Genomic DNA, 23,129 nt, shown 5'->3' with positions numbered 1-23,129 from the left:
ACAAATCAGATGTTCCTTGATGGGTGAAAATAAATGATGCTCCAGCCACACAGGAGAGTATTATATGGCCAATAGAGAGGACACTGTAGAAGACACACGCAAAGAAAGAGACTGGAAGGAAACATTCTGAAACACTAACAGCAATTACTTATGGGTGGTAAACTTATGGACAACTTTAAACTTTCTCCTGATCTATAAATGCTAAGGCTTTAAAATACAAACAAATGTTAATTTTGTCAGAAGAAAAAAAGGTGAGCTGTTTGTTTTCAAAGTGTGTGGGGGGGTAGGATCTGATCCTGGAAAGGAAGACATTTTTCCATCCAAACACCTGCTTATTCCTCTCTGAAAAAATGCTAACTACCACCTAAACAACTATGACTTGATAACTGGGTGAGTATTTCCACTAATAACTGATTATGAACGAGGACCCAGAGGGCATGTACCTAGCAACTAGGTGACAGAAATGATTCCAATAAAAAAGTAAGACAATGTTTGCTGAATATAAATCAAATGTTTTACATTCTGAGTGAGTTACATGTTTTAAGTTATTAGTGCAGCCACAGAAACAAAATAGTTAACGTAAAATAAAATTAGGTTTTAAGGAAAAAAATGAACTTCACATGTGACGGCTGTTCTATTTTTGTGGCCCAAATGAGGATGCAAGTTCCTCTTGTGAAAAATACACTTACTTACCTTAGTTCCAAGACCTACACCACTTCTGATCAGTTCACATAATCTAGGAACTAGCTCACCCAGCACCGACACATCAAGATATTGCAGGCACTTTTGGAAGAGAATAAATATAAAGTTAACCTTAGTAAATAATTAAGTCAGTACCACATCTTCAATTTAAAACTGCCATGTCAACTATGTACCCAACTGGTTTGACATGAAGTGGAAAAACTACTGGTTTGATTTTGCTCTGATTTCAATGTTAAAACCACCATTATACTACAAACAAGAAAACCGTTCACCAGTGGATCAACATCAAAAACAAAACAAAAATAACAAAAACTATTGATTTATAAAGGAGAAAATAAATACTGAGTACCCAAGAAGAAAGGATCTCTCTGGGCCTACCTTTTCTTTATCAATCCATGTTTATTACAAAAGACCTAGATTAAAGCTGACCTATCGAGCCATCTTATTAAAGTTGACTTCTTAGCTGAATTTACTATATTTTTGAAAAGGTAATGACATATATTCTATTACTGATGTGCATATCTATAAGGTGTTTGATAATTATTTCTATGTCTTTAAGCTTTCTTTTCCCCCCATAATCCAACCAAGACATAACATCCTTAGACCAAATTTTGGTAATAGTTCCCCGGTAAACACTAAAAAAATTTCTTCTTCTCTTGTCCAGTCTTGTGATCTGCCCATCAAAACAATTTCCAGTGGCTCACGAGCTCTCAGTTCACCACTCCAGGGCATGTACAGCAGTCGGCTTTTGTGACTCTCAATCCACGATTCCAGAAACACTGGAACTTTGAAACCTGGTGCCAAGCAGCTCTTTTCTGCAAATCCCCTTCCTTCAACTACACAACCTACCAACAATGCTCAATTCTCTCTCCCTACCTGATATGCTGCCTACTTCACTGAACACCTCCAGCTTACACCTTTCTAGGTCCTCCCAGAGACAACGCTCAGGCAGAGACAAGTATCTGAACTTTCTAAATAGGCAGGCCGAAAGACACACACAGATTTATAGGGAGATCTTTCAGTATATTGTTCTGTGTAACACAAATCTGGGCTAATGGAGTCTAGTATTGGGGAAAGTATTTATTCCATTCTAGTAATACAGGAAAAGAAAAAAGAACTAGACTAGGAAAAAACTAGAGTCACAACAGCTGGTTGACTCATCCCTTAAATGTCTACCTCATTTAGGGTAACGTGAAGACTGAACAATTACACTCCAAGGTAAGCAAACAAACTTGAATGTTCTCATTACATGAGGCACTGACCATGTTGATTGTTTCCATCATGGGAGAGGATTTGGCAGCACTGAGTCGGGCACTGTCCATCACAGCCTGAGAACACAAATGCAAGCACATTCAATCAATTGAGAAGAACCTCCACACACTCCCATTGGGTGCTACTACCAAATTAAAGAATATTTTTTAAAATAACATACAGATACAACAAATTCAAATACAAGTCTAAATAATTTCTTTTGTCCTACACTCAATCATATATATGTAGAAGCAGCATCTCATCACAGGTGAGAAATTCAGACAACAGTTTGAAATTAACTGCAGTTAGAAAACAACATAATGTGGCTCTGAGCAAGTTATCCAGCCTTCTTGAGCCTCAGGTTCTCCACCCATTAAATAAAGGAACAGACTGAGTAATTTTCTATCTAAGACATGATTTTTAATTTTACATATGTGTTCTTTAACTTTGTAAAGTTTCCTCATACGGCATTTTAGTCAAACAACTATGGTGTAGGAGAGGTTGACACTATCCAGACATTAATAAATGAGAAAAATTAGGTATACAGAAGTGACCTGCCTATGGCTGCAAAATCTGGACTAGAATTTATGTTTCCTGATTTTCAATACCCAGTACGGGGAACCTAGGAAAGGGCAAGATTACTGCCGAAAGAAGAAAGAATGGGACTTCCCAGGTGGCACAGTGGTTAAGAATCCACCTGCCAATGCAGGGGACACCGGTTTGATCCCTGCTCCAGGAAGATCCTACATGCCATGGAGCAACTAAGCCCATGTGCCACAACTATTGAGCCTGCGCTCTAGAGCCCATGGCCATAACTACTGAGCCCATTGTGCCACAACTACTGGAGCCCGCACCTAAAGCCTGTGCTCCCTGACAACAGAAACCACTGCATTGAGAAGCCCATGCACCACAATGAAGAGTAGACCCTGCTCACAGCAACTAGAGAAAGCCCATGTGCAGCAATGAAGACACAACGCAGCCAATAAATTAATTTTAAAAAAAATAGCTAAGAAGAAAAGAAACAGGAAAGAATGATGACTGGAGAAGAAACAACAATATCAGAGGCAAAGGGAAAAGAGAGTAAGTGATTAGAATAGAATAGTTTAGGCAAGTTAAAAACCAAACAGTCAACTAAGAGAAAATTTTCACAATATGACAGGAGTTTGACAGTTCTAATAAAGACAAATGTAAAAACATAAACAAGTAAAAAATAGACATAGAATGGAAACATACAACTCAGAAGAAATATAAATGGCCAACACAACACGAAAAAACAATGGACAACACTAATAACAGGAAACTGTAAATTAGGATAATGAGATTCTTGCTTATCAGACTGACATTATTCAAAGTTGGCAAAGATGTGGAGAAAACAGAACATTCATAACTTCTGATGCCACAAAATCTCTCGCACACAAGTTCAAAATCACCTCACGTAGAATACTATGCACGCACTAAAAAGAATGAAACAGACCTACATATACACACGGTGTTTTGTTACAAACAAAAATCAAGTTGCAGAATGACATTCATAGTTTAATTCTAGTTTAAAATTAGTGTGTTTGTTTGATTTTGTAGCCTACGACTACAAAAGAATTTGGAAAAGACACCAGAAACTGCTGACAGTGGGTGCCCCTCAGGAAATGACACTGTGCTGCCAGGGCAGAGGGGACTCCGAGGGGACTGCTTTCTACTCTTCGGTGTTGTTTTAGTTTTTCACAATAAATATGTTTCATCTGTAATTTAAAGCAACAACAACAACAACAAAAACTCTGATCAGAGACTAGGGAACTATGTATACCTAAAAAGCAGAATAATTCTGGACTATGCCAAAGTCTAGCTACAAATCCTCTTGACTTGTAGGGCAGGAGTGGTCCATAGAAGGACTCTGAGGGTGTAGACCCATCCCCTAAAAGATAAACAAACACGTACAAAAAACTGTGTTAAATAAATGTATTGATGTATTTTTTGGATGGAAGTGTCATTTTTCATTCACTTCACATAACAGTGTATGAGCCCTCTCCCTGCCCGTCCCCCTTAAAAAAAACACTGCATGTGGTTATAGGAGCCAAGCTATTTCGGGAACAGTGAAAGTATCATTTGAGTCGTGGAGTTTGTTTAAGGACCCTGGAAAAATTGCTCAGTATCTTAATAGGGCTCTCCTTCATGATAATTACCAATATGCCTGCGTTGTCAACTCACCTTTTCTTGGTCTGTAGCCCGGAGGCTCAAATAATTGAGAACTTGGGGCTCCAATACACTTAAGGATTCTAGCAGAGCTGGGATGAGTTTTGGTGCATGTGGTTTCAACATGGCTCCTGCACTTTTGCTGATCTTCACAAGGGTGTTAATGCTACAGACACACAAAACACAACTGCTGAGTCCTTTCAACAAAGGCAAGAAGCCCTACAGGTCTAATCATGAGGATGTTCTGTAGTTTACTGCATTAAGGAACACCTTGGGTCCCTTGGGTACAGAGCCTGGTCTTAGCTCTGTTGTTGTTTTGGTTTTGACTTCTTATTACAGAAATTTTCATGCATATGTGAAAGTAGAGCGAATCATAAGTGAAACTCTCTATGTTCCCCACCCAGTGCAACAATTAGCAACCTTTGGCTAATTCTGTCTCACTTATGCACCCACCATACATACAGACCATACATATACTTTTTTCCCCACCATTGTAGTATTCTGAAGCATATTCCCTAATTAAACTTCTGCATGTGTCACGAAGAGACCAGGACTCTTTATCATAATCAAAATACCATTTCACACCTAAAAAATAATAAGAATTTTTTTCACATCATCTAATATCCAAATTTCCTGATTGTTTCACAAATTTCCATAAGAGTCGGTTTGCTGGAATTGAATCCAGAGCCCATCCACCCATTGCAATTTACTGCATTTCTTGAATCTTTTTTTAACAGTGCCCTCCCTCCTCTTTTTTTAACTTATTGGTTGCATTCTGATGGTGTCACTTCACAGGTTCCTCTGTAGCTTATACAGATGTGCAGGCTAAATCAAGTTCAGTTCGACTTTTTTTTAAACAAGAATCTTTCACAGGTGGTCTGCACATGTCCTGGCTCATCACATCAGGATGCTTATCTTTTCTTGTGCTGTTAAGAGTGATCAGCAGGTTCCAGTTTGGTCGGCATGAACCAACCATCCATTACAACGCTCCCTATCAGCCTCTCACCGCTGGACTTCGGAGCCACTTATGACCATTATCTGCATCATCGTACTGAGGACAGCAACACGGTGATATCCTAACTTTATCACTCCTTTGCAACTGTTAGGTGAATCCTTCTAAACAGAACTTTTCCACACCAACTATTTACTTACCATGAAATAGTGTTGGTACCATTAATTTGATTAATTTCAAGAGCAAAATAAAAATGGAACAGATGAAGTTCCTAGATAGCACTCTAGTTAAGAAAAAACAAAAAAACAAAACTAGACTCCTTCACTGCTGATTGTAACTTAATTCTAGAATTTTTCTCAAATATTTCACAGGTGGTAAACAGTTTATTTTAAACATAATAATCTGTGAAATATTACTAAGCAGTATAACCAACAAGCAAGCTCCCAAGGACCTGAGGTGCAGCAGAACAGGAAGACGTGCCTGCGGGGGGCAGAGGCCAATGACAAGAAAATAACACACTTTACTCTAGGCTGAGGCGGAGTGGTGGAAGGCTGGACGAAAGCAAGGGTCCCATGAGAAAGTCTCTGTAAAAACATTCTGACTCACCACTGCTCACATCTGCTCTCAGGTCACCCCACTGGATTCCCCTCAACTCATTTCTCCATACTTTCAAGAATCTAACATTCGAAGAAACCCAATTTCTACTGGGTGGCTAAGAACTAAGTAAATCCAACACATTCATTTCATCAGCTGGTTCAAACCTGAGGGCTCGAACTTCTGTCACAGGACTCATCATTCCCTTGTCCAGAAGGCAGGGCAAAAGGACAGCGATGGTTCTCTGGCCAGCTGCTCCTTTGGCAGGGTCACACATTTTCACACAGACCTCACACACGAAGAGCACAGAAATTAGTGAAACTGATCTCTCACCCAATAAAGCATTCATCTGACAAAACAATTCCTACTTCCTATACCCATAGAAGAGAATAAGTGACTCTGCTGTCTATGATACTACAGAGGGAAAAAGATTTCATAATCTGGGATTGAGTCCTATGTCTGCCAATAACTAAACAGAAAATTTGGTAATGCATTTTACTTTCTAAGCTTTGGTCGTCTGATCTGTGAAACAGGAAACAGCTGAAGATGAAATGAGAAAATGTTTAAGCACGCACCCTGAGGAAGGCGTAAGGTGGTATTATTATGATCATCAATAACTCTGGATGACACAGAACTCAAAGCACAGAGGTCAAGAACACAAACGTGGAATAAGAAACACTTGCATTCAAAACCTGGTTTTACTACTTACTAGCAATGTGACTTATGGCAAGGCTTATACAGCTAGAATACACTAGAAGGCCCTGATATACCACAAAATCAAGTTCAAGTGGGAAACTAGTTTCAAAAGGCTGCCAACCTCATAATTATGAAAGGCAGATCAATGCATAAACATAGCAACAATAAAGAGAACAGATGTTGCTTGACCTAAATGTAATGTGTACTTCAGGGTCAATAGAAAGTCATATCTTATATAAAGGCCCAGAACAGCTGGTCATTTAAAGAGCCCAGAGATACACTTTGTTAAAAACTTTCGTATTCTAATGTAATAGCACCAGTTTCCCATTCGTTGTTGAGAAGAGTGGGCTATAACATAAAGCCAGTTACACTGCAACTAAATGTCACTTAATATGACAAAAAAATAAGTCATAATTTTCACAGTCACATAGAATCCTGCCCACTTCACCCCGCCCCTGCACCCCCGAGTGGTATAAGATAAGAGTTTTCACCTTGCTCAGAGTTTTCAGAGCTAGTTCTGCTGCTTTTCGTACAGATTCCTAAAAATAAGAAAAATATGACATCATACAAGTCAGAGTTTCCTTCTCATCTACCCCAAAATGTGTATTTAAAACTGCCTCCAAATCTATACAAACTGGTGAAAAATCCTACTTTCACTGCCAGGTAAAAAAATGGTGTTTCAGTGGGCTCTTTGTCCATCAAGGAACATATTACCACACCATATTACTATTTTTTAAATTAGATACTACCTATTTTGACCTTACAAAAATATGGATATTAAGTATAACAGCTTAGAAACTAAATGTATTATAAAAGCGAATGTACAGAGATCTACGTGAAGATTCTGAAAGACTTAAAAAAAATTCTCTGATGAATAAAGCAAAAAGCTGAAGTGCCTAGTTTTAATGGTAAGATCTAAAATTTAGATTGCCAAGACAAAACTGGGAAAAACTGGTCACATTATTTGGGAATGACTGATCCAGCTTATGAAGCTGGCCAAAGTAGAGTTATTTTGGATTATTTCTAAGCTGTTATTTCTTCCTCATCAACAGCATCACCACAAGATATCTATTAAAAGAAAATCAGGCAGTAATTACCCTTTAAGGAAAAAAAAAAGTTAATTACATTTAGATCTAAAGATACCTAACCTTGCCACTTCACAGACACATCAAAACTGAAACTTTGGAGAAAAATTCTGGTCTTTTAAAAAATTGCCTGGATATCGAATTTTGAAATATGTAACATACCTATTTTAACAATTCCAATTTATGCTGTTCTATAAATAAATGCAGATTTATTTATATAGTACCTTTATATCATCTTGTACTCTAAACAGAGTTTCCCAAATTTCTGGAAGTTTATCAATGATGTCATCTAGGGGTCTTCCTCTCAATAAATCATTCAGAGCTAAACAGCTGAAAATAAACAATTTGCTTTCAAATAAATGATCAAGAAAGCTCAGTCTTTTACTATGAAGCATTCATATCCAGCAAGAATATGGATTCTGCCTGTATTTCTAGTCTTAACCCCCTCACCCCAAGATAGCAGTGACTACTCTCTCCTTGGTGCCTCAAATATACCACAGGCATATGGCATTTATACTCATCAAATGTCTGTTTCCCACAGCTATGATATAATCTTTTTAAGATGATACATCATTTTTTTCTTACCAATATACCTCCAGGGCCTAGCACACTGCCAAGCACATAGCAGGCACTGAATAAACATGAATTATATATGTATAAATAAATGCTAACCTACAAAGTCATGAGAGTATATAAATATATCTTGCTGTCTAATTTAACAAGTGATCTTCTACTTCTTTTATTTCATACTTACAAAATCTAAGACAACTTAGGAAAACCACTGACCAGAGCTTAAATATCATTAACATCTAACCCAACCAGAAATATGCTTTTTTAGTGGTTTTTAACTTATTTCTTTTGTACAAAGTATAAAGCTTGGAAACTTGAAGGAAAAAAAAGTTCAGTTTTACTTGACTAGTCTTATCTTTCTAAAAATGGTACCTGGATTCTCGAACTCGCCACATATTGCTGGTTAGATTCTTAACCAAATCTTGAAGAATTTCCTTCAAATACTTGTCCACCTAATGAAAGCAAAAGGATAAAACTGAGAATGCAAAAGCCATCAATAACCAAATGACATGTCTACCACACTGTTTCTGTACGTAACAGCCTAACTGCCTCTCCAGGCCTCTCAGTCCACAACTCTCTCCCCATTTTAGTAGCTGCAAGCTGCGCAGCTGATCATCCTAAAATGCAAACATAATCCTCTTATTTTCCTCAGTGAGTGAGAATAAAGTCCAATCACCCAGGCATGGATACAAAGCCTTCCTGGGGCCATCTAGCTCCCAAGGTCTTATGCCCTGTCTCACCTCTACTTCCCGGCACACACTACCTTACCTCTTCCATCTCCTACTTGCCTGGCTCACTCCTACTTGTCCAAGATTCAAATCAAGCATCACCTTCGCAGACAAGACTGGCTTACTCTGCCCTGTGTTTCCACAGCACCTTTCTAAGCGCGTCATATCAGATGGCAGAAGAGCTGTCCTACCCCTTCACACTGAGACCTCAAAGGCAGGGACAGTGTCTCACTTGTCTCTGCCTCCCTGGTACCTTGCAATGTTGTCTGGCACGTGAAGAAGCATCTGACTGTTCAGAATGAAGATGAATTTTATCTTTTAAGCCTCTAGTGCTGATACACACTTATCCACCTGGTAATCACGCTGATTCAAAGAACTTCAAAAATTACAGCTTTTCCACTTTTACTCTTGTAGGTAGGAGAGGTTTTGTTATTCTCTCTTTTATGTAAGAAAACCAAGACAGGGAGGGAATAACTCACCTAAGATTTAAGAAACTGATGTCTTTTTATGTCCACATCTCTAGACAGTCTCCATAGTGATCTCACCCACATCTGTGGCTTCACCTTCCACTCACACAGAGACGACACACATCCTGAGAGCCTAAACCTAGGCCCTGAACTCGACCTATTAGATCTCAGCTGACCCAGTGGTACCAAGTATTCTCCCAGAGCAAAGAAAACTCACCAAAGCCTCCACGTGGAACCCTCCAGTGCCTACCAGCATCAGCATGGAGAGAGAGGAAAAGGCCACATCATGTTCAGGGATGGAAAGACATGGTAGGGGTCACGGGGTTTATTTAAAATGAACTAGGAAGCCACCAAAGGATTTTAACCCAAAATGCAATACAATTTGCGTCTTCAAAAATCACCTTTACTGTGGGTAATTACATAAAGGAAGGCAAAGAGAAGAGAAAGATGACAACCTGTTCATCAGGGAAGAATTAGGAAAAAAGAGAGCAGAGTCAAGAAATACTCTGGAGGGAATTCCCTGGTGGTCCAGTGGTTAAGACGTCGTAGGCCCAGGTTTGATCCCTGGTCAGGGAACCGAGATCCGGCAAGCTGCACAGTGCAGCCGGGAGGGGAGGGGAGGGGAGAGGAGAGGAGAAGAAAAGACAGAGAGAGAGAACAAGGGAGAGGAAGGAAGGAAGAGAGGGAGGGAGGGGAAGGAAGAACACTTTGGAAGCAGAATCAACAGAATTTGCTACTGGATTCAGCTGAGGGTGGGGGTGAGACAGGCAAGAAGCAAGGATGATGCCCAGCTTCCTAGGTGGGGTAAATGAATGAACACGGAGGAGAAAAGAGGGGGAAGGTTGTTTTCTTAAGTCCTCTTCTGGACATGTTAAGTCTAAGGTATCTTGAAACAACATCCAAGTGACAATGTCAAGCAGGCAGTGAGACATACAAGTCAGGAGCACAAGTCGTGCCTGGGCCAGAAGTTTAAGACTGGGAAGCATCACAGTCAAGATGACACTCATAAGCCCTGGAACTGATGAGCTCATCTAAACAGAGAAAGTGGAGAGTGTAAAAGGCACTCGGAGGCAAGCCCTGAGAAGTCCTGGTATCTAACAGTGGCTGAGAATATGAGAAGCAGTCAGATGAGAAAAAACCAAATATAGTAATTGCTTGATTCCCTATCTACCTTCCCAACCAAGTGAATGCCCTCAGGGCAGGAACCATGACCTGTTCTCCACTGCATTAGTGGCAACCATCCACACGCAGTTTTCCATTTGTGTGGATACACTGCCATGTCCTTAACCATCCACCCAATGGACATTCAGACTGTTTCCATTTTTAAGATTTCAATAAATGTTGCCATGAGCATCTCTGATACCTTGAAAGAAGGAAGAAAGCAAGGGACGAAAGAAAGTCTGTTTAAACAAATAAGTATACAAAGTAGCAAGGAAGACGAGCACTGGTTTACATGCCATGTGTAATCTGGGACAAGGGTTCACAGATACTTGCCATTGACTTGTCAGTGACGAGCGCATTCCAAATACTTGTCATGGCCTGTCGAATGCCAAGGTTGGGGTCAAACTGATAACGATAAAGACGAGGAACTAGTTGAGGCAGGAAAGGAGCCAGCTGTTCTCCAGCTCTGGTAGCAATTACATTAAAACCAAAAGCAGCACCCTAAAAAAATAATAATAAAGTGGCTCAGATATACCTACGTAGTAAAATATCTACATATTAAATATCACAAAATTCTCCCTCCTAGGCTTGTCCCTGAATAGAGCTTGATTTACTGGGTATCCAGCTTCACCAATCAATAACAGCAGATGTGGTGGTCTAGATCTCTCTAAACACAGACTTTTACAAAACACACTGCATAACAATTGTCACTGTCTGCCAATGCAGCAGGTTTGATTTAGAGGGAAAAAATAAAAAATAGCCACTTACCTTCCTAGAGTTCCACATTGCATGATGGTTGGCTAGATTCATAAATTTATACACCAGATCTGGCTGACTAAGATCACTTGCCAGAGAACAAAGCTCCTTGTAAGTAGAGAGGCCCTGGCTTGAAAACAAAAACCAAAAGTACGCAGGAATGTATTTGTCTACCTCCAGACTAATATAAATTACATTACCAATATTACTACGACTTTTTTTTTTTTTTTTTTTTTTTGGCACACAGGCTTAGCTGCTCCATGGCACCTGGGATCCTCCCGGAGCTGGGATCGAACCCGTGACCCCTGCACTGGCAGGCGGACCCCCAACCGCTGCGCCACCCAGGAAGCCCCACTAGGACATTTTAATATGACGTTTTCACTAAATTTCCAATACTGAGTTACCTCATTACCACAGAGGCAGAGAACCAGGGTGAAGAGAATATAAAAAGTCACCTAATTCAGTTCTCAGTGAATCCCGGTAAATGACCTAAGGCACCTGCGAGGCCCGTGGGGGTGGAGCCCTCATCACCTTGGACGCAGTGAAAATTCTTCCGGACACTGTGAACCAATCTCTCTCAGGAGCCTAAGAGAGCCTTCTGAAGACAACTTCTGTCTTCCCTACGTCTTTTCTAAGCTAGAGCATCCCAGTCCTGATAACAACTTCTTTGAGTCCTATTAGCTTCCCTCTGAACAAATAATATTTGCTTAACTACCTGATCTTCTGCACTATTTTGTGAAAAGTGAGCACTTTTTAAAACTCAGAAGGAGTTGGGGGCGGGGTGGGGAGGGAAGTGGGGGATAAGAGGAATGAAACAACTTCAGTGTGAAAACAAAGAGCTACAGGAGAGACACCCTGAGGCACGGCTCTGGGGTGGCCCCAGCAAGGCCCAGCAAGCTGCAGCCAGACCTAAGGGTTCTCAGAGGAAAAGCAGCAGTATAACCACAATGCAATAATGATAAGACAAAAGAAGCAAGGCTCTAGGAATTAATTTGAAATGCCAAGTTAGTGGACTCCAAAACACCAAGTAGAGTTGCCCGCCCCCAAAAAAACTAGGTGCAGTGGGTGCCAATTCCTCCCTAAGGACCCACTGGCTGGGAGCTGACAGAATTGCCCTCAGTCCAAGGTCAGGTCCTCCCCGAGAGTGGCCCACCACCAACCACGAGTCACTGAGGGATGAAAAGGCATGAGGAGGGGACACAGAGCAGGACTTCCCTGCAGGCCCTCCCAGCCCAGTCCCAGAGCTTCTCGATGGGTCACGATCTCGTACGTGTGGGGCAGCAGTTCAGCTCCTCCTCGGCCACCGGCCCTGTCGTGCCTCCTCACTCCCCTGGGTGACGACCCTGGGCACCCTTCACTAAACTTCCAGCATACAGATCTCCACCTCAGTCTGTTTCCCAGGAAACCCCATCTAAAACACTAGGCTTTTTCAGCCTAGTGACATTTTCTTCTTCCACTAACACACAACACTTCCCATGAGGGTGGACATCAACCCAGTGAGTACCCTCTCCACCGGAGAGATGTCTACAGTGACTGATCAGTGGATCTGCACACTTACCCGTCGGGGGTTTTGCCAAGGCCTCCCCCCTGAAACACCACTGTCTCTCCAGAAACGTCATGCTTAGTTCTAAACAAAAACAACAAGAATTTAAATTAGCCTCAAAATTTTCATACCACCATTCAACTAATGCATACAGTTCATCTACAAACTAATAAAATCAAATTCCCTATCACGTATCTACAGTGTGCAAGAGAATTTTGTAAAATGAAGTCCAGGAAGAACAAACAGATATAAAAGACATCCCACGTAAAGCTACACTGAGTTAAATGTGGTCACACATTAAGAACTGTCCTTCCCACAAGGAAGGTAACGTAAAGCAGCAACCAATTATGAGAATAACTGCCCCCTCATCCTCTTCACAGACTGGACTGTGCATGACACACTAGCTTCCTCTCCACCTCTCCATTTCCGTTTCGCCAACAGTGATTACGGTACTCCTGTAATCCAAAGCTTTACCTGGCCTGAGATCATTCAGTTTTCAAAGCCTGGCTTACTGGCATGTTTTTAAACAGTAGTTTAGTTTACTTTCTAAGCAGTAGACCCTGGATAATTAAACTGCTATCCACAGCATAACAATCGATGACTTGCAATCTAGAAAAGGCTTAATAAACAGGAAAATCACAAGCTGAACTTCCCTTCTTCCACTACACATTCTCGGTATGTGCAAAACTTGCCCTGCGTGTTCAAATCTGAAATTTTCAAGTTCACTGTACCTTTTGCCAGTCATCAGTGTTTCCACAAGAGTAGAAACCAACTCCTGTTGATCTTGTTCATTGCCCAGTTCGTACACCAACCCAAGGCCCTTTGAGGCAACATCTTGGCTAAGTTCTACACAAAAGTCAGACAAAACAATATTCTTTTTAGAAAAATTTATCCTCTGGCCATCAAGTGAAAAAAAATTTAAACTTATACCATTAACCCAAAATGATATCAAAGTAAAGATATGAAAACATAATCAACCTGCCTATTTTGTTAAAGACGTACTAAATCATCTGAGTGGACAGGACACCAGCAAGTCTCTGTATGTGAGAACTACATTCACAAAAGATCCAACTCACAAGCCACGTCAACCCTGCTGGGCCTTGTGCGCAGTGCATAGTGACACAGGGTCAGTGGATGCAAGTTGCACACATGAGACGTAATCACAGGACTTCAGGACACCCACATGCAATTTTTTTAATGAAAAGTCAGTATTAGACCACATGTTTAAAACAATTTATAAAAAAAAAAGGGATACTATTTAAATGCCTAACACATATATTTTAACTCTCTCCTGGCTTAAATCCCAAAGAGAAAAGGAATCCAAAGTATCAACAGAAGAAAGCTATTATTTGACACAAGTATTCATGTTAAGGAAAGGCCTCGGCTCCACTTTTAAATCAAAAACTGATCTAATGAATAAATGATCTAATTAATAAATAAGTACATAAGAATCTAGTTTCCTGTAGCCTTTTTTTATGTTTATTAATCCAGATTTTTCAAAATTTAAAATACAAGTTTAAAGAAGTTTGGAAATCAAATATTTACCAATTACTTACCATCATTTTCTGACAAAACAGAAACAAATGCACTCTGAATTTCTTTAAGATGAGACTGAAAAGGAGAAAAAAGGCATTGAGAACACTGAAACTCTACCTCCTTGGGAGAATAAGAATCTTGCTCTTAGGGTACACGACACCTGTAAATTCTCATGACCAAAGGCTGTCACAAACCCTGTTGTGCTCCCATCTTCAAAGGTGGCCAAATTACCCCAAGGCTGTACCACATACAGGTGGTCTAATGCACATGGTCTGAACCTCCCTGTCCTCACCACTTCCTCTGACATTATACCTTCAACTTAAGAATCATCTTCCGGCCCATCTGTATCAGGTACCCTCCTTCATTCCTTCATGTACAGCTTATTTCAAAATATGTGTTACTGGTTAGTGGCCCTCACCCTCCTACACTTCCCTTCCTACCACCTTCCTACTGTAAATATTTCATAAACAGTTTCCAGCAGAGCTGGATCCCATCTACAGGATGGCTTACCTTCACTTCTTGATGGGTACTGAGCTTCCTCACAAGGGAAAGGAGCCAGATGCAGGCTGCTTGCCTCACATGTGGGTTGGGGCTGATGATATGTTTATTTAAAATCACATCCAACACCCAGGGGACGACATCATTAACTTTGGCTCCTAGAGAAAAGCAAAGAATGATAAGAAGCAATTAAAATAATTGAATAGAGCTTCCTGAAAAAATTAAATTTCAATCCACATTTACTAAATACAACAATCCTATAACATATTAAAATCTAAACGACCAAGGTGTTTAAATAAATTGCTAAAGGAATTGATAATCATTCATTTCAGAACCTAACATAAACTAAATAACCTTTCAAAGGTACTCAGGTAACTTCAGTTCCCCAGAAGGAAAAATTATCACCATCACGGGGGAGCCTAGGCATGTGTACGGGTGGTGGGTGTGGGATACCTCTGTACCTTCCTCTTAATTCTGCTTTGAACCTAAAACTTCTCTTTTAAAAAAAACTGTCTTAATTTTTTAAAAATATTCGTATGATTAATGTAATTTTACTCATTTAAATAGTGACAGTAGGAAAAAAACAGTATTTCTATTCCTTTATATTCTCTTTTTAGACTTTGACTGAACATGGAGTTTTTAAAATAAATATTTCTTTTATTTATTCATTTTCAAATTTTTTAATTTTTATTGGCGTATAGTTAATTTACAATGTTGTATTAGTTTTGTCCTAATTTTTTTTAAATTATCCCCATTCTCTCTGGTGTCAGCAATTTTTCTTTCTCTACTGTATCTTTCCCACCTCCCAGCTAAACACTAACACGCAAACCAACCTCTATTAACTTCACTTTCCTCCTCCAGCTACTATGTCTTTGTTCTCCTTTCCTTTGTCATTTCAGAGTTCCTCAACCTCAGCACTACTGTGCCCTGTAGGATGTTCACAGCATACGAGATGTGTGAAATCACAGCATCTGTAACACGTAGTCAGAAAGCACAGACTCCCTCACCTACGTGGTCACTAAAAGCCAGTGACTTAGTGAAGAGGTACCTGCAGCACGACCTGCACTATGTGATAAAGGGTTAGGGGACACAAAACTTGGAAACTGCTAGGCCTCCACCTCTAACACTGGCTAAACACACCCATCCTCATGCGTAGAGGGCAAGGCTGAACGTAATCGACAGCGAACTCCCCCATCTGCTGCCAAAGGACTAAAGAAACAGTTCTCATTCATTCTGTGTTCAGTCTCCTTTAACCAACTATCCATCTTGACTGAGCCAAACTGGTAAGACATATATAAACACTGGAAAAATGAGTTAAAATGGAAGGTACACATTTTCTCTTTTGCTCAAAGGTGGTAACAAGAGCAGAAGAGGGTTACTTGGTGGTAATAAACTGATTAGCTGACTATATGGTACCGGCAGGGGGCGTATACTCCTCTTCAGGCACTAGCCAGGCATCCCGGGCGGCCACGGAGCTAGTCCCTATCGCAGCGCTGGTGATGGCTTCACCGATAGTGAAATGAAGTTCTATCTGCTTGGCCTGTAATGAAGAGGACAAAAGCCAGGAGTCAGAGAGACCACTTCCCAAAAACATCCAGTGCCACAAAAAGGCCGCTTACTGTCCTGTTCCTTAGCGTGCTTTGTTTTCACTCTTTTGCCTGCAATGCTCTCAGCTAACGGGATGGTTAGAGAGTGAGGCAGGGTGAGGGAACTGAGAACCCAAGGAATGACTTGAGGATCTTTTCCCAAGTCCGGGTGGCACTCTTCACCCTCAGCAGAGAAGAACCACTAAGCAGGGGGTTTTAATCTTTGGAAGAACTGAACCATTTACTTTGGGGAGAAGGGCATGGCTTGTGAAGCCACGCAGACCTCGGCAGACATTCTGTCTCTCACCAGCTACATACCCTTGTTTAAACTCTGAGCCTCAACCTCTTCGTTTGTAACATAAATAATACCATCACCTCTCTCGTCAGGCCGCAGGAATTAAACGAGGTTAATGTACATAAAGCGTCTAGCAGACACCTGATTGGTAGTAACTGCACCATAACAGCTGCGTTTATCATTTACTAACATCTCCTCTCTGCACACTTAAATTACATGCTATCTGCAAATTCCTCTCAAATGGTTCAGGAAAAAAACACAGAGAATGACAAAGCAAATGTGGTAGAATGTTATAATTTGGTGAGTCTGGATAAAGGGTATACAGGAGTTCTTCACATTACTCTTACAACCACCCTGTAAATTAGGAATTGTTTCAAAAATCAAATTTAAAAAAATTCTATATTATATATACTCCAATTTTTAAAATCAGATTCAGAAATTGACACATTTCACAATTATGAATCACTGACTGACATGGAATCGGGCCAGTCTTAGTTCCCTTTGGCATTTGTCTCCAGTGACTGCTGGGAAGTGGAAGAGACCTAAGAACAGGAGAGCAAGAACAGAATGAAGAACAGACTTGAGGCGTATGGGAATACGGGCCTCTGGGAAGAACTCTGCAAAGCATACAGACAACAGTCTAGCCATTTCCAAGCTCAACCAACTAAATGCTATGGGACTGCTGGGGTGTCGGGTGCTGATACCACACACTTCCTGCTCTGAGAAAAAGGATTTAAAGGCTTCAGTCCTACAGCTTTCCTGGTCAAAAGCTTCTCTTGGCAACTCTAGGCTAAGAAAAGGTTATCTTGACACAGAGGATCCCATATTAGGGATTCATTTTACATGCCTGTTTCTCATGTTTACATGTTAATAACAACACAGTTGGCATTACAAACAAAAACAAAACTCTCTAACTTCATTTGTGAAGATGATATCCAGATTTTGCCTTAAAAATTCTAGAAATAAAGAGTGGGTGAATAGGGATCATTATATTATTATTCTCGCTACTTCTGTGCATGTTTGAAATCTTCCATAATAAAAAGTGAAAAGACACAGCAAAAAAAAAAAAAAAAAAACCTTTAGAACTTTGTCCTAGATGATGGTGAAGATATTTTGCTTCTCTGATTCCTGCTTTTTTAAAAATTCTTATCCTTTAATCTCTCTAGCATGTTTCAAGCTTTTCATTTATTTCTGTACTTCTAAACTCTTAATGTCTCCAGTAGCAAGTTAAGAATCGAGACAAATCTTCATTTATTTAAACAAAACGGGAAGAAACCCATCTCTATCATAGATACAAAAAAAGAAAAAAAGATGAGAAAGGAGACATCACAAGCTTTTCCCCAAGAGGTTACCGTGTCAGTGACATCCAGGGAGAATGTGATATGGTTATAATTTCTTGTCAAAAAATTTCACCTTAAAAATACTCCATCAAGAATCCAGAGACCTGAATCCTAACATCGGCTCTGTCACTCAGCTGCCTTATTCCTCCACCCCAACTCTCCTCTCTCTTCCTTCTCATCCTTCAAGGCCCAGCAGCAACTTCGTCACCAAAAAATGTGCACCAGCTCTCCCAGGCAGAAATACTCACACCCACCTTTGTGAGTCCACTGTTCTACATGCAAATATCTCTTCATTCAGTTATTTACTCTCCCAAAAGATTTTGAGGTCCTACTACTACCAATCACACTGACAGGTCCCTGTTTTATAAGGGGGTGGGTGTGGGGGGACAAAACAGACTTTGCCTTCGGTCTAGTGGGCAATTAGAAACTGTGATAAAGGTTGTAAAGAAAAGTAGGGAGCAGCATGAAAGCACAAATAACTAAAGAATCTACTCTAGTTTGAAGGGTCAGGAAAGTTTTCAAAGAGATACCACAACAACCTGAGAAAGAAGGAAGTAGGGGTCTTTCAAAAGCTCAGAGCAGGGACTTCCTAGGCGGCGCAATGGTTAAAAATCCACCTGCCAATGCAGGGGACACGACTTTGATCCCTGCCCCAGGAAGATACCACGTGCCGCAGAGCAACTAAGCCCATGTGCCACAACTATCGAGCCTGCGCTCTAGAGCCTGTGAGCCACAACTATTGAGCCCACGTGCAGCAACTACTGAAGCCCGCGTGCCTAGAGCCCGTGCTTCACAACAAGAGAAGTCACCACAATGTGAAGCCCGTGCACCACAATGAAGAGTAGCCCCCGCTTGCCACAACTAGAGAAAGCCCGTGTGTAGCAACGAAGACCCAATGCAACCAATAAATAAATAAATAAATAAATTCGAAAAGAAAAAAAAAAGCTCAGAGCAAAGAAGGACAAAGAGGCTGGTGAACAAAAGAGACTGGTGCGTACGTGACAAGAACCAAGGCCCCATCAGGGGCCAGATTAGCCTGTGTTAAGTCACTCATCACACTGCCTAGCAGTTGTCTACTTGCAAGCCTTCTCCACCACCCTGGATATTTATCTGGAAGACAGAAGCTAAGTCATGAGACCCAAGGGCAACCGGAATACCAGCACCCACTCCCCGCATCTAACTAACTGGGTACGCTGCCCCTTCTATCCACACTGCATCATGCTTTATTCAAAAACCACGAGAAAAGGACTTCCCCACAGAGGTGATTCAGTCAATGCTATGACGACCACAGTGATGAACCCATGGCTGGTACTCACTAAGTACTTGGTGAATAAGAGAATAAAGGTTTAATTTAAAATCTCACAGCACGCAAAATTCCAAGTTAAAAAAAAAACAAAACAAAACCAAACCACACAGATAGAAAAGATGGCGGCGAAGTAGAGAGACGTGGAGTGCATCCCTCCCCACAGATGCATTGGGAATGCACGGAAGGACGCAGTAATTCTCACAGAGAACCAGCTGAACACCAGCAGACAGCCTCGGACACCGGATGGGACTGCGGGGAGCCCGACATAGCCGGTAGGGAGGCATCTACGAGGGCTCAAAGAGGGTGAAGCGGCGGAGCTGTGGCAGACGGGAGGGAGTGAGAAACATACGGAGGGTCCGCAGCGCAGCTCAGCGTTCCCGGACCCAGACGTCGATCCGCGGCTGAACGGAGGGTCCAGGAGTGGGAGCGTGGGAACCGGAGAGCTGGTTCAGGGTGAGAAACACTGTTGCCGGTAGGGTGACGGACCGAGAGGACAGGAGGGAGGAGGCCCGCGGAGAGGAGTGCCCGTTCCTGAGAGCTGCCCGGCCATGATGGCGGCTGGAGGCTGCAGGCTCACTGGCGGCTGGGAGGAGCCACCCGCATAGCCTCTCTCTCTCTTTCCGCGCCTCTGCAACAGGCAGTGGAGAGACGCCCTGCGGGCCACCTAAGGTGCTCAGGGATAACAAGTACCCTCAGGCACTCGGGTGGGGCTAGATTAAAACCCCTTGCAACGCCAGCAGCAGGGAGGCTGCCAAGAGAAAAAAAAAAAAAAAGAAAAGAAAAGAAAAAAACCCCCGAGAGAGGCCCAACTCTAAGACTTTCTGTTTACGCCTGAGCCACCGGCGCCCTCTGCAACAGGCACCTCCAAGCCTGACTGAGACATCAGTGCGCCACTGCTCATTCACTCCCAGGAGAAGGAGCCACTATTGTACCCTCTCCCTCCCCACACACCCGACGCTTACAGACGAACAACAAAGGAACCTCTGCTGGTCACAGAATAACGCAAAAAAACCCAAGGACAAGCAACCCCAAAAGTTTGGACAACCATGAGGAAACAAAGAAACCCCATGCAGGCAAAGGAGCAGGAAAAAAACCCACAAGACCAAATAAATGAGGAGGAAATAGGAAAAATGCCTGAAAAGGAATTTAGAGTAATGATAGTAAAAATGATACAAAATCTCGATAACAAAATAGAGAAAGTACAAGAAACAGTTCATAAGAACTCAGAAAAACAAACAGCAATGGATAACAAAATAACTGAAATTAAAAATACTCTAGATGCTATAACCAGCAGAATGACTGAGGCAGAAGAACGAATAAGTGAGTTGGAAGATAGAATGGGGGAAATAACTGCCACAGAGCAGGAAAAAGAAAAAATAATAAAAAGATTAGAAGACAGTCTCAGAGACCTCACTGATAACATTAAGCGTACCAACATTCGAATTATAGGCATCCCAGAAGAAGAAGAAAACAAGAAAGGGTCTGAGAAAATATTTGAAGAGGTTATAGTGGAAAACTTCCCCAACATGGGAAAGGAAATAATTCACCAAGTCCAAGAAGCACAGAGAGTCCCATACAGAATAAACCCAAGGAGAAATACACCGAGACACATATTAATCAAACTAACGACAACTAAACACAAAGAAAAAATATTAAAAGCAGCAAGAGAAAAGCAACAAACAACATATAAGGGAAAACCCATCAGGATAACAGCTGACCTTTCCACAGAAACTCTGCAGGCCAGAAGGGAATGGCAGGATATCCTGAAAGTCCTGAAAGAGAGAAACCTACAGCCAAGAATACTCTACCCAGCAAGAATCTCATTCAGATTTGAGGGAGAAATCAAAAGCTTTCCAGACAAGCAAAAGTTAAGAGAATTCAGCACCACCAAACCAGCCTTACAACAAGTGCTAAAGGAACTTCTCTAAGTAGGACACACAAGAAAAGGAAAACACCTACAAATACAAACTCAAAACAATTCAGAAAATGGTAATTGGAACACACATGTCAATAATCACCTTAAATGTAAATGGATTAAATGCTCCAACCAAAAGACACAGACTGGCTGAATGAATACAAAAACAAGACCCTTCTATATGCTGCCTACAAGAAACCCACTTCACACCAAGGGATACATATAGACTGAAAGTCAAGGGATGGAAAAAGATATTCCATGCAAATGGAAGTCAAAAGAAAGCTGGAGTAGCAATACTCATATCAGACACATTAGACTTGAAAGTAAAGACTATTAAAAGAGACAAGGAAGGACACTACATAATGATCAAGGGATCCATCCAAGAAGAACATATCACAATGGTAAATATCTATGCCCCCAATATAGGAGCACCTCAATACATAAGGCAAATGCTAACAGCTATAAAAGGGGACATCGACAGTAACACAATAATAGTGGGAGACTTGAACACCCCACTTACATCAATGGACAGATCATCCAAACAGAAAATAAATAAAGACACAAGCTTTAAATGACACATTAGACCATCTCGACTTCATTGATATTTATAGGACATTCCATCCAAAAACAACAGAATACACGTTCTTCTCAAGTGCACACGGAACATTTTCCAGGATAGATCACATCTTGGGTCACAAATCAAACCTCAGCAAATTCAAGAAAATTGAAATCATATCAAGCATCTTCTCAGACCACAACGCCATGAGACTAGATATCAATTACAGGAAAAAAACTGCAAAAAAGACAAACACATGGAGGCTAAACAATTCACTCTTAAACAACCAAGGAATCACTAAAGAAATCAAAGAGGAAATCAAAAAATATCTAGAAACAAATGACAACGAAAACACAACAACCCAAAACCTATGGGATGCAGCAAAAGCAGTTCTAAGGGGGAAGTTTATAGCAATACAGTCCTACCTTAAGAAACAAGAAAATGATCGAATAAACAACCTAACCTTACACCTAAAACAACTAGAGAAAGAAGAACAAAGAAACCCTAAAGTGAGCAGAAGGAAAGAAATCATAAAGATCAGAGCGGAAATAAATGAAAAAGAAAGGAAAGAAACCATAAGAAAAATAAATAAAACTAAAAGCTGGTTCTTTGAGAAGATTAACAAAATTGATAAACCATTAGCCAGACTCATCAAGAAAAAAAGGGAGAAGATGCAAATCAACAGAATTAGAAATGAAAAAGGAGAAGTAACAACAGACACCTCAGAAATACAAAACATCATGAGAGACTACTACAAGCAACTATATGCCAATAAATTCGATAACCTGGAAGAAATGGATACATTCTTAGAAAAATACAATCTTCTAAGACTGAACCAGGAAGAAATAGAAACCATGAACAGACCAATCACAAGTACGGAAATTGAGGCAGTGATTAAAAATCTCCCAACACACAAAAGCCCAGGACCAGATGGGTTCACGGGCGAATTCTATCAAACATTTCGAGAAGAGTTAACACCTATCCTTCTCAAACTCTTCCAAAATATTGCAGAAGGCGGAGCACTCCCAAACTCATTCTACGAGGCTACCATCACCCTGATACCAAAACCAGGCAAAGATGTCACAAAAAAAGAAAACTACAGACCAATATCCCTGATGAATATAGATGCAAAAATCCTCAACAAAATACTAGCTAACAGACTGCAACAGCGCATTAAAAAAATCATACACCATGATCAAGTGGGGTTTATCCCTGGGATGCAAGGATTCTTCAATATACGCAAATCAATCAATGTGATACATCCTATCAACAAATTGAAGGATAAAAACCATATGATCATTTCAATAGATGCAGAAAAAGCTTTTGACAAAGTTCAACATCCATTTATGATAAAAGCTCTCCAGAAAATGGGCATAGAAGGAAATTACCTCAACATAATAAAAGC

At 40.9% G+C, this 23,129-nt stretch overlaps 1 protein-coding gene across 6 annotated transcripts in view; it reads right to left on the bottom strand.

Annotated features, from left to right (window-relative positions):
- The window catches only part of ECPAS (Ecm29 proteasome adaptor and scaffold), a 104,441-nt gene that overhangs the window by 15,639 nt on the left and 65,673 nt on the right, over positions 1-23,129 (bottom strand). For all 6 annotated transcript variants that reach the window (XM_057720463.1, XM_057720465.1, XM_057720464.1 and 3 more), the window contains 14 exons: positions 16,143-16,266; positions 14,739-14,884; positions 14,249-14,303; positions 13,424-13,538; positions 12,708-12,776; positions 11,162-11,279; positions 10,727-10,894; positions 8,410-8,489; positions 7,692-7,797; positions 6,874-6,921; positions 5,854-5,975; positions 4,156-4,306; positions 1,965-2,030; positions 694-783 (listed from right to left, as the gene is read on the bottom strand). In XM_057720463.1, coding sequence (XP_057576446.1) covers positions 694-783; positions 1,965-2,030; positions 4,156-4,306; positions 5,854-5,975; positions 6,874-6,921; positions 7,692-7,797; positions 8,410-8,489; positions 10,727-10,894; positions 11,162-11,279; positions 12,708-12,776; positions 13,424-13,538; positions 14,249-14,303; positions 14,739-14,884; positions 16,143-16,266 — 1,458 coding nt within the window. The remainder of the gene's footprint in view (positions 1-693; positions 784-1,964; positions 2,031-4,155; positions 4,307-5,853; positions 5,976-6,873; positions 6,922-7,691; positions 7,798-8,409; positions 8,490-10,726; positions 10,895-11,161; positions 11,280-12,707; positions 12,777-13,423; positions 13,539-14,248; positions 14,304-14,738; positions 14,885-16,142; positions 16,267-23,129) is intronic.

Source organism: Hippopotamus amphibius, chromosome 2, assembly GCF_030028045.1.
Source record: "Hippopotamus amphibius kiboko isolate mHipAmp2 chromosome 2, mHipAmp2.hap2, whole genome shotgun sequence".
NCBI classification, from domain to species: domain Eukaryota; kingdom Metazoa; phylum Chordata; class Mammalia; order Artiodactyla; family Hippopotamidae; genus Hippopotamus; species Hippopotamus amphibius.
Note: the sequence above shows the minus strand (reverse complement) of the source record. Positions and strands in the feature narration are given on the sequence as shown.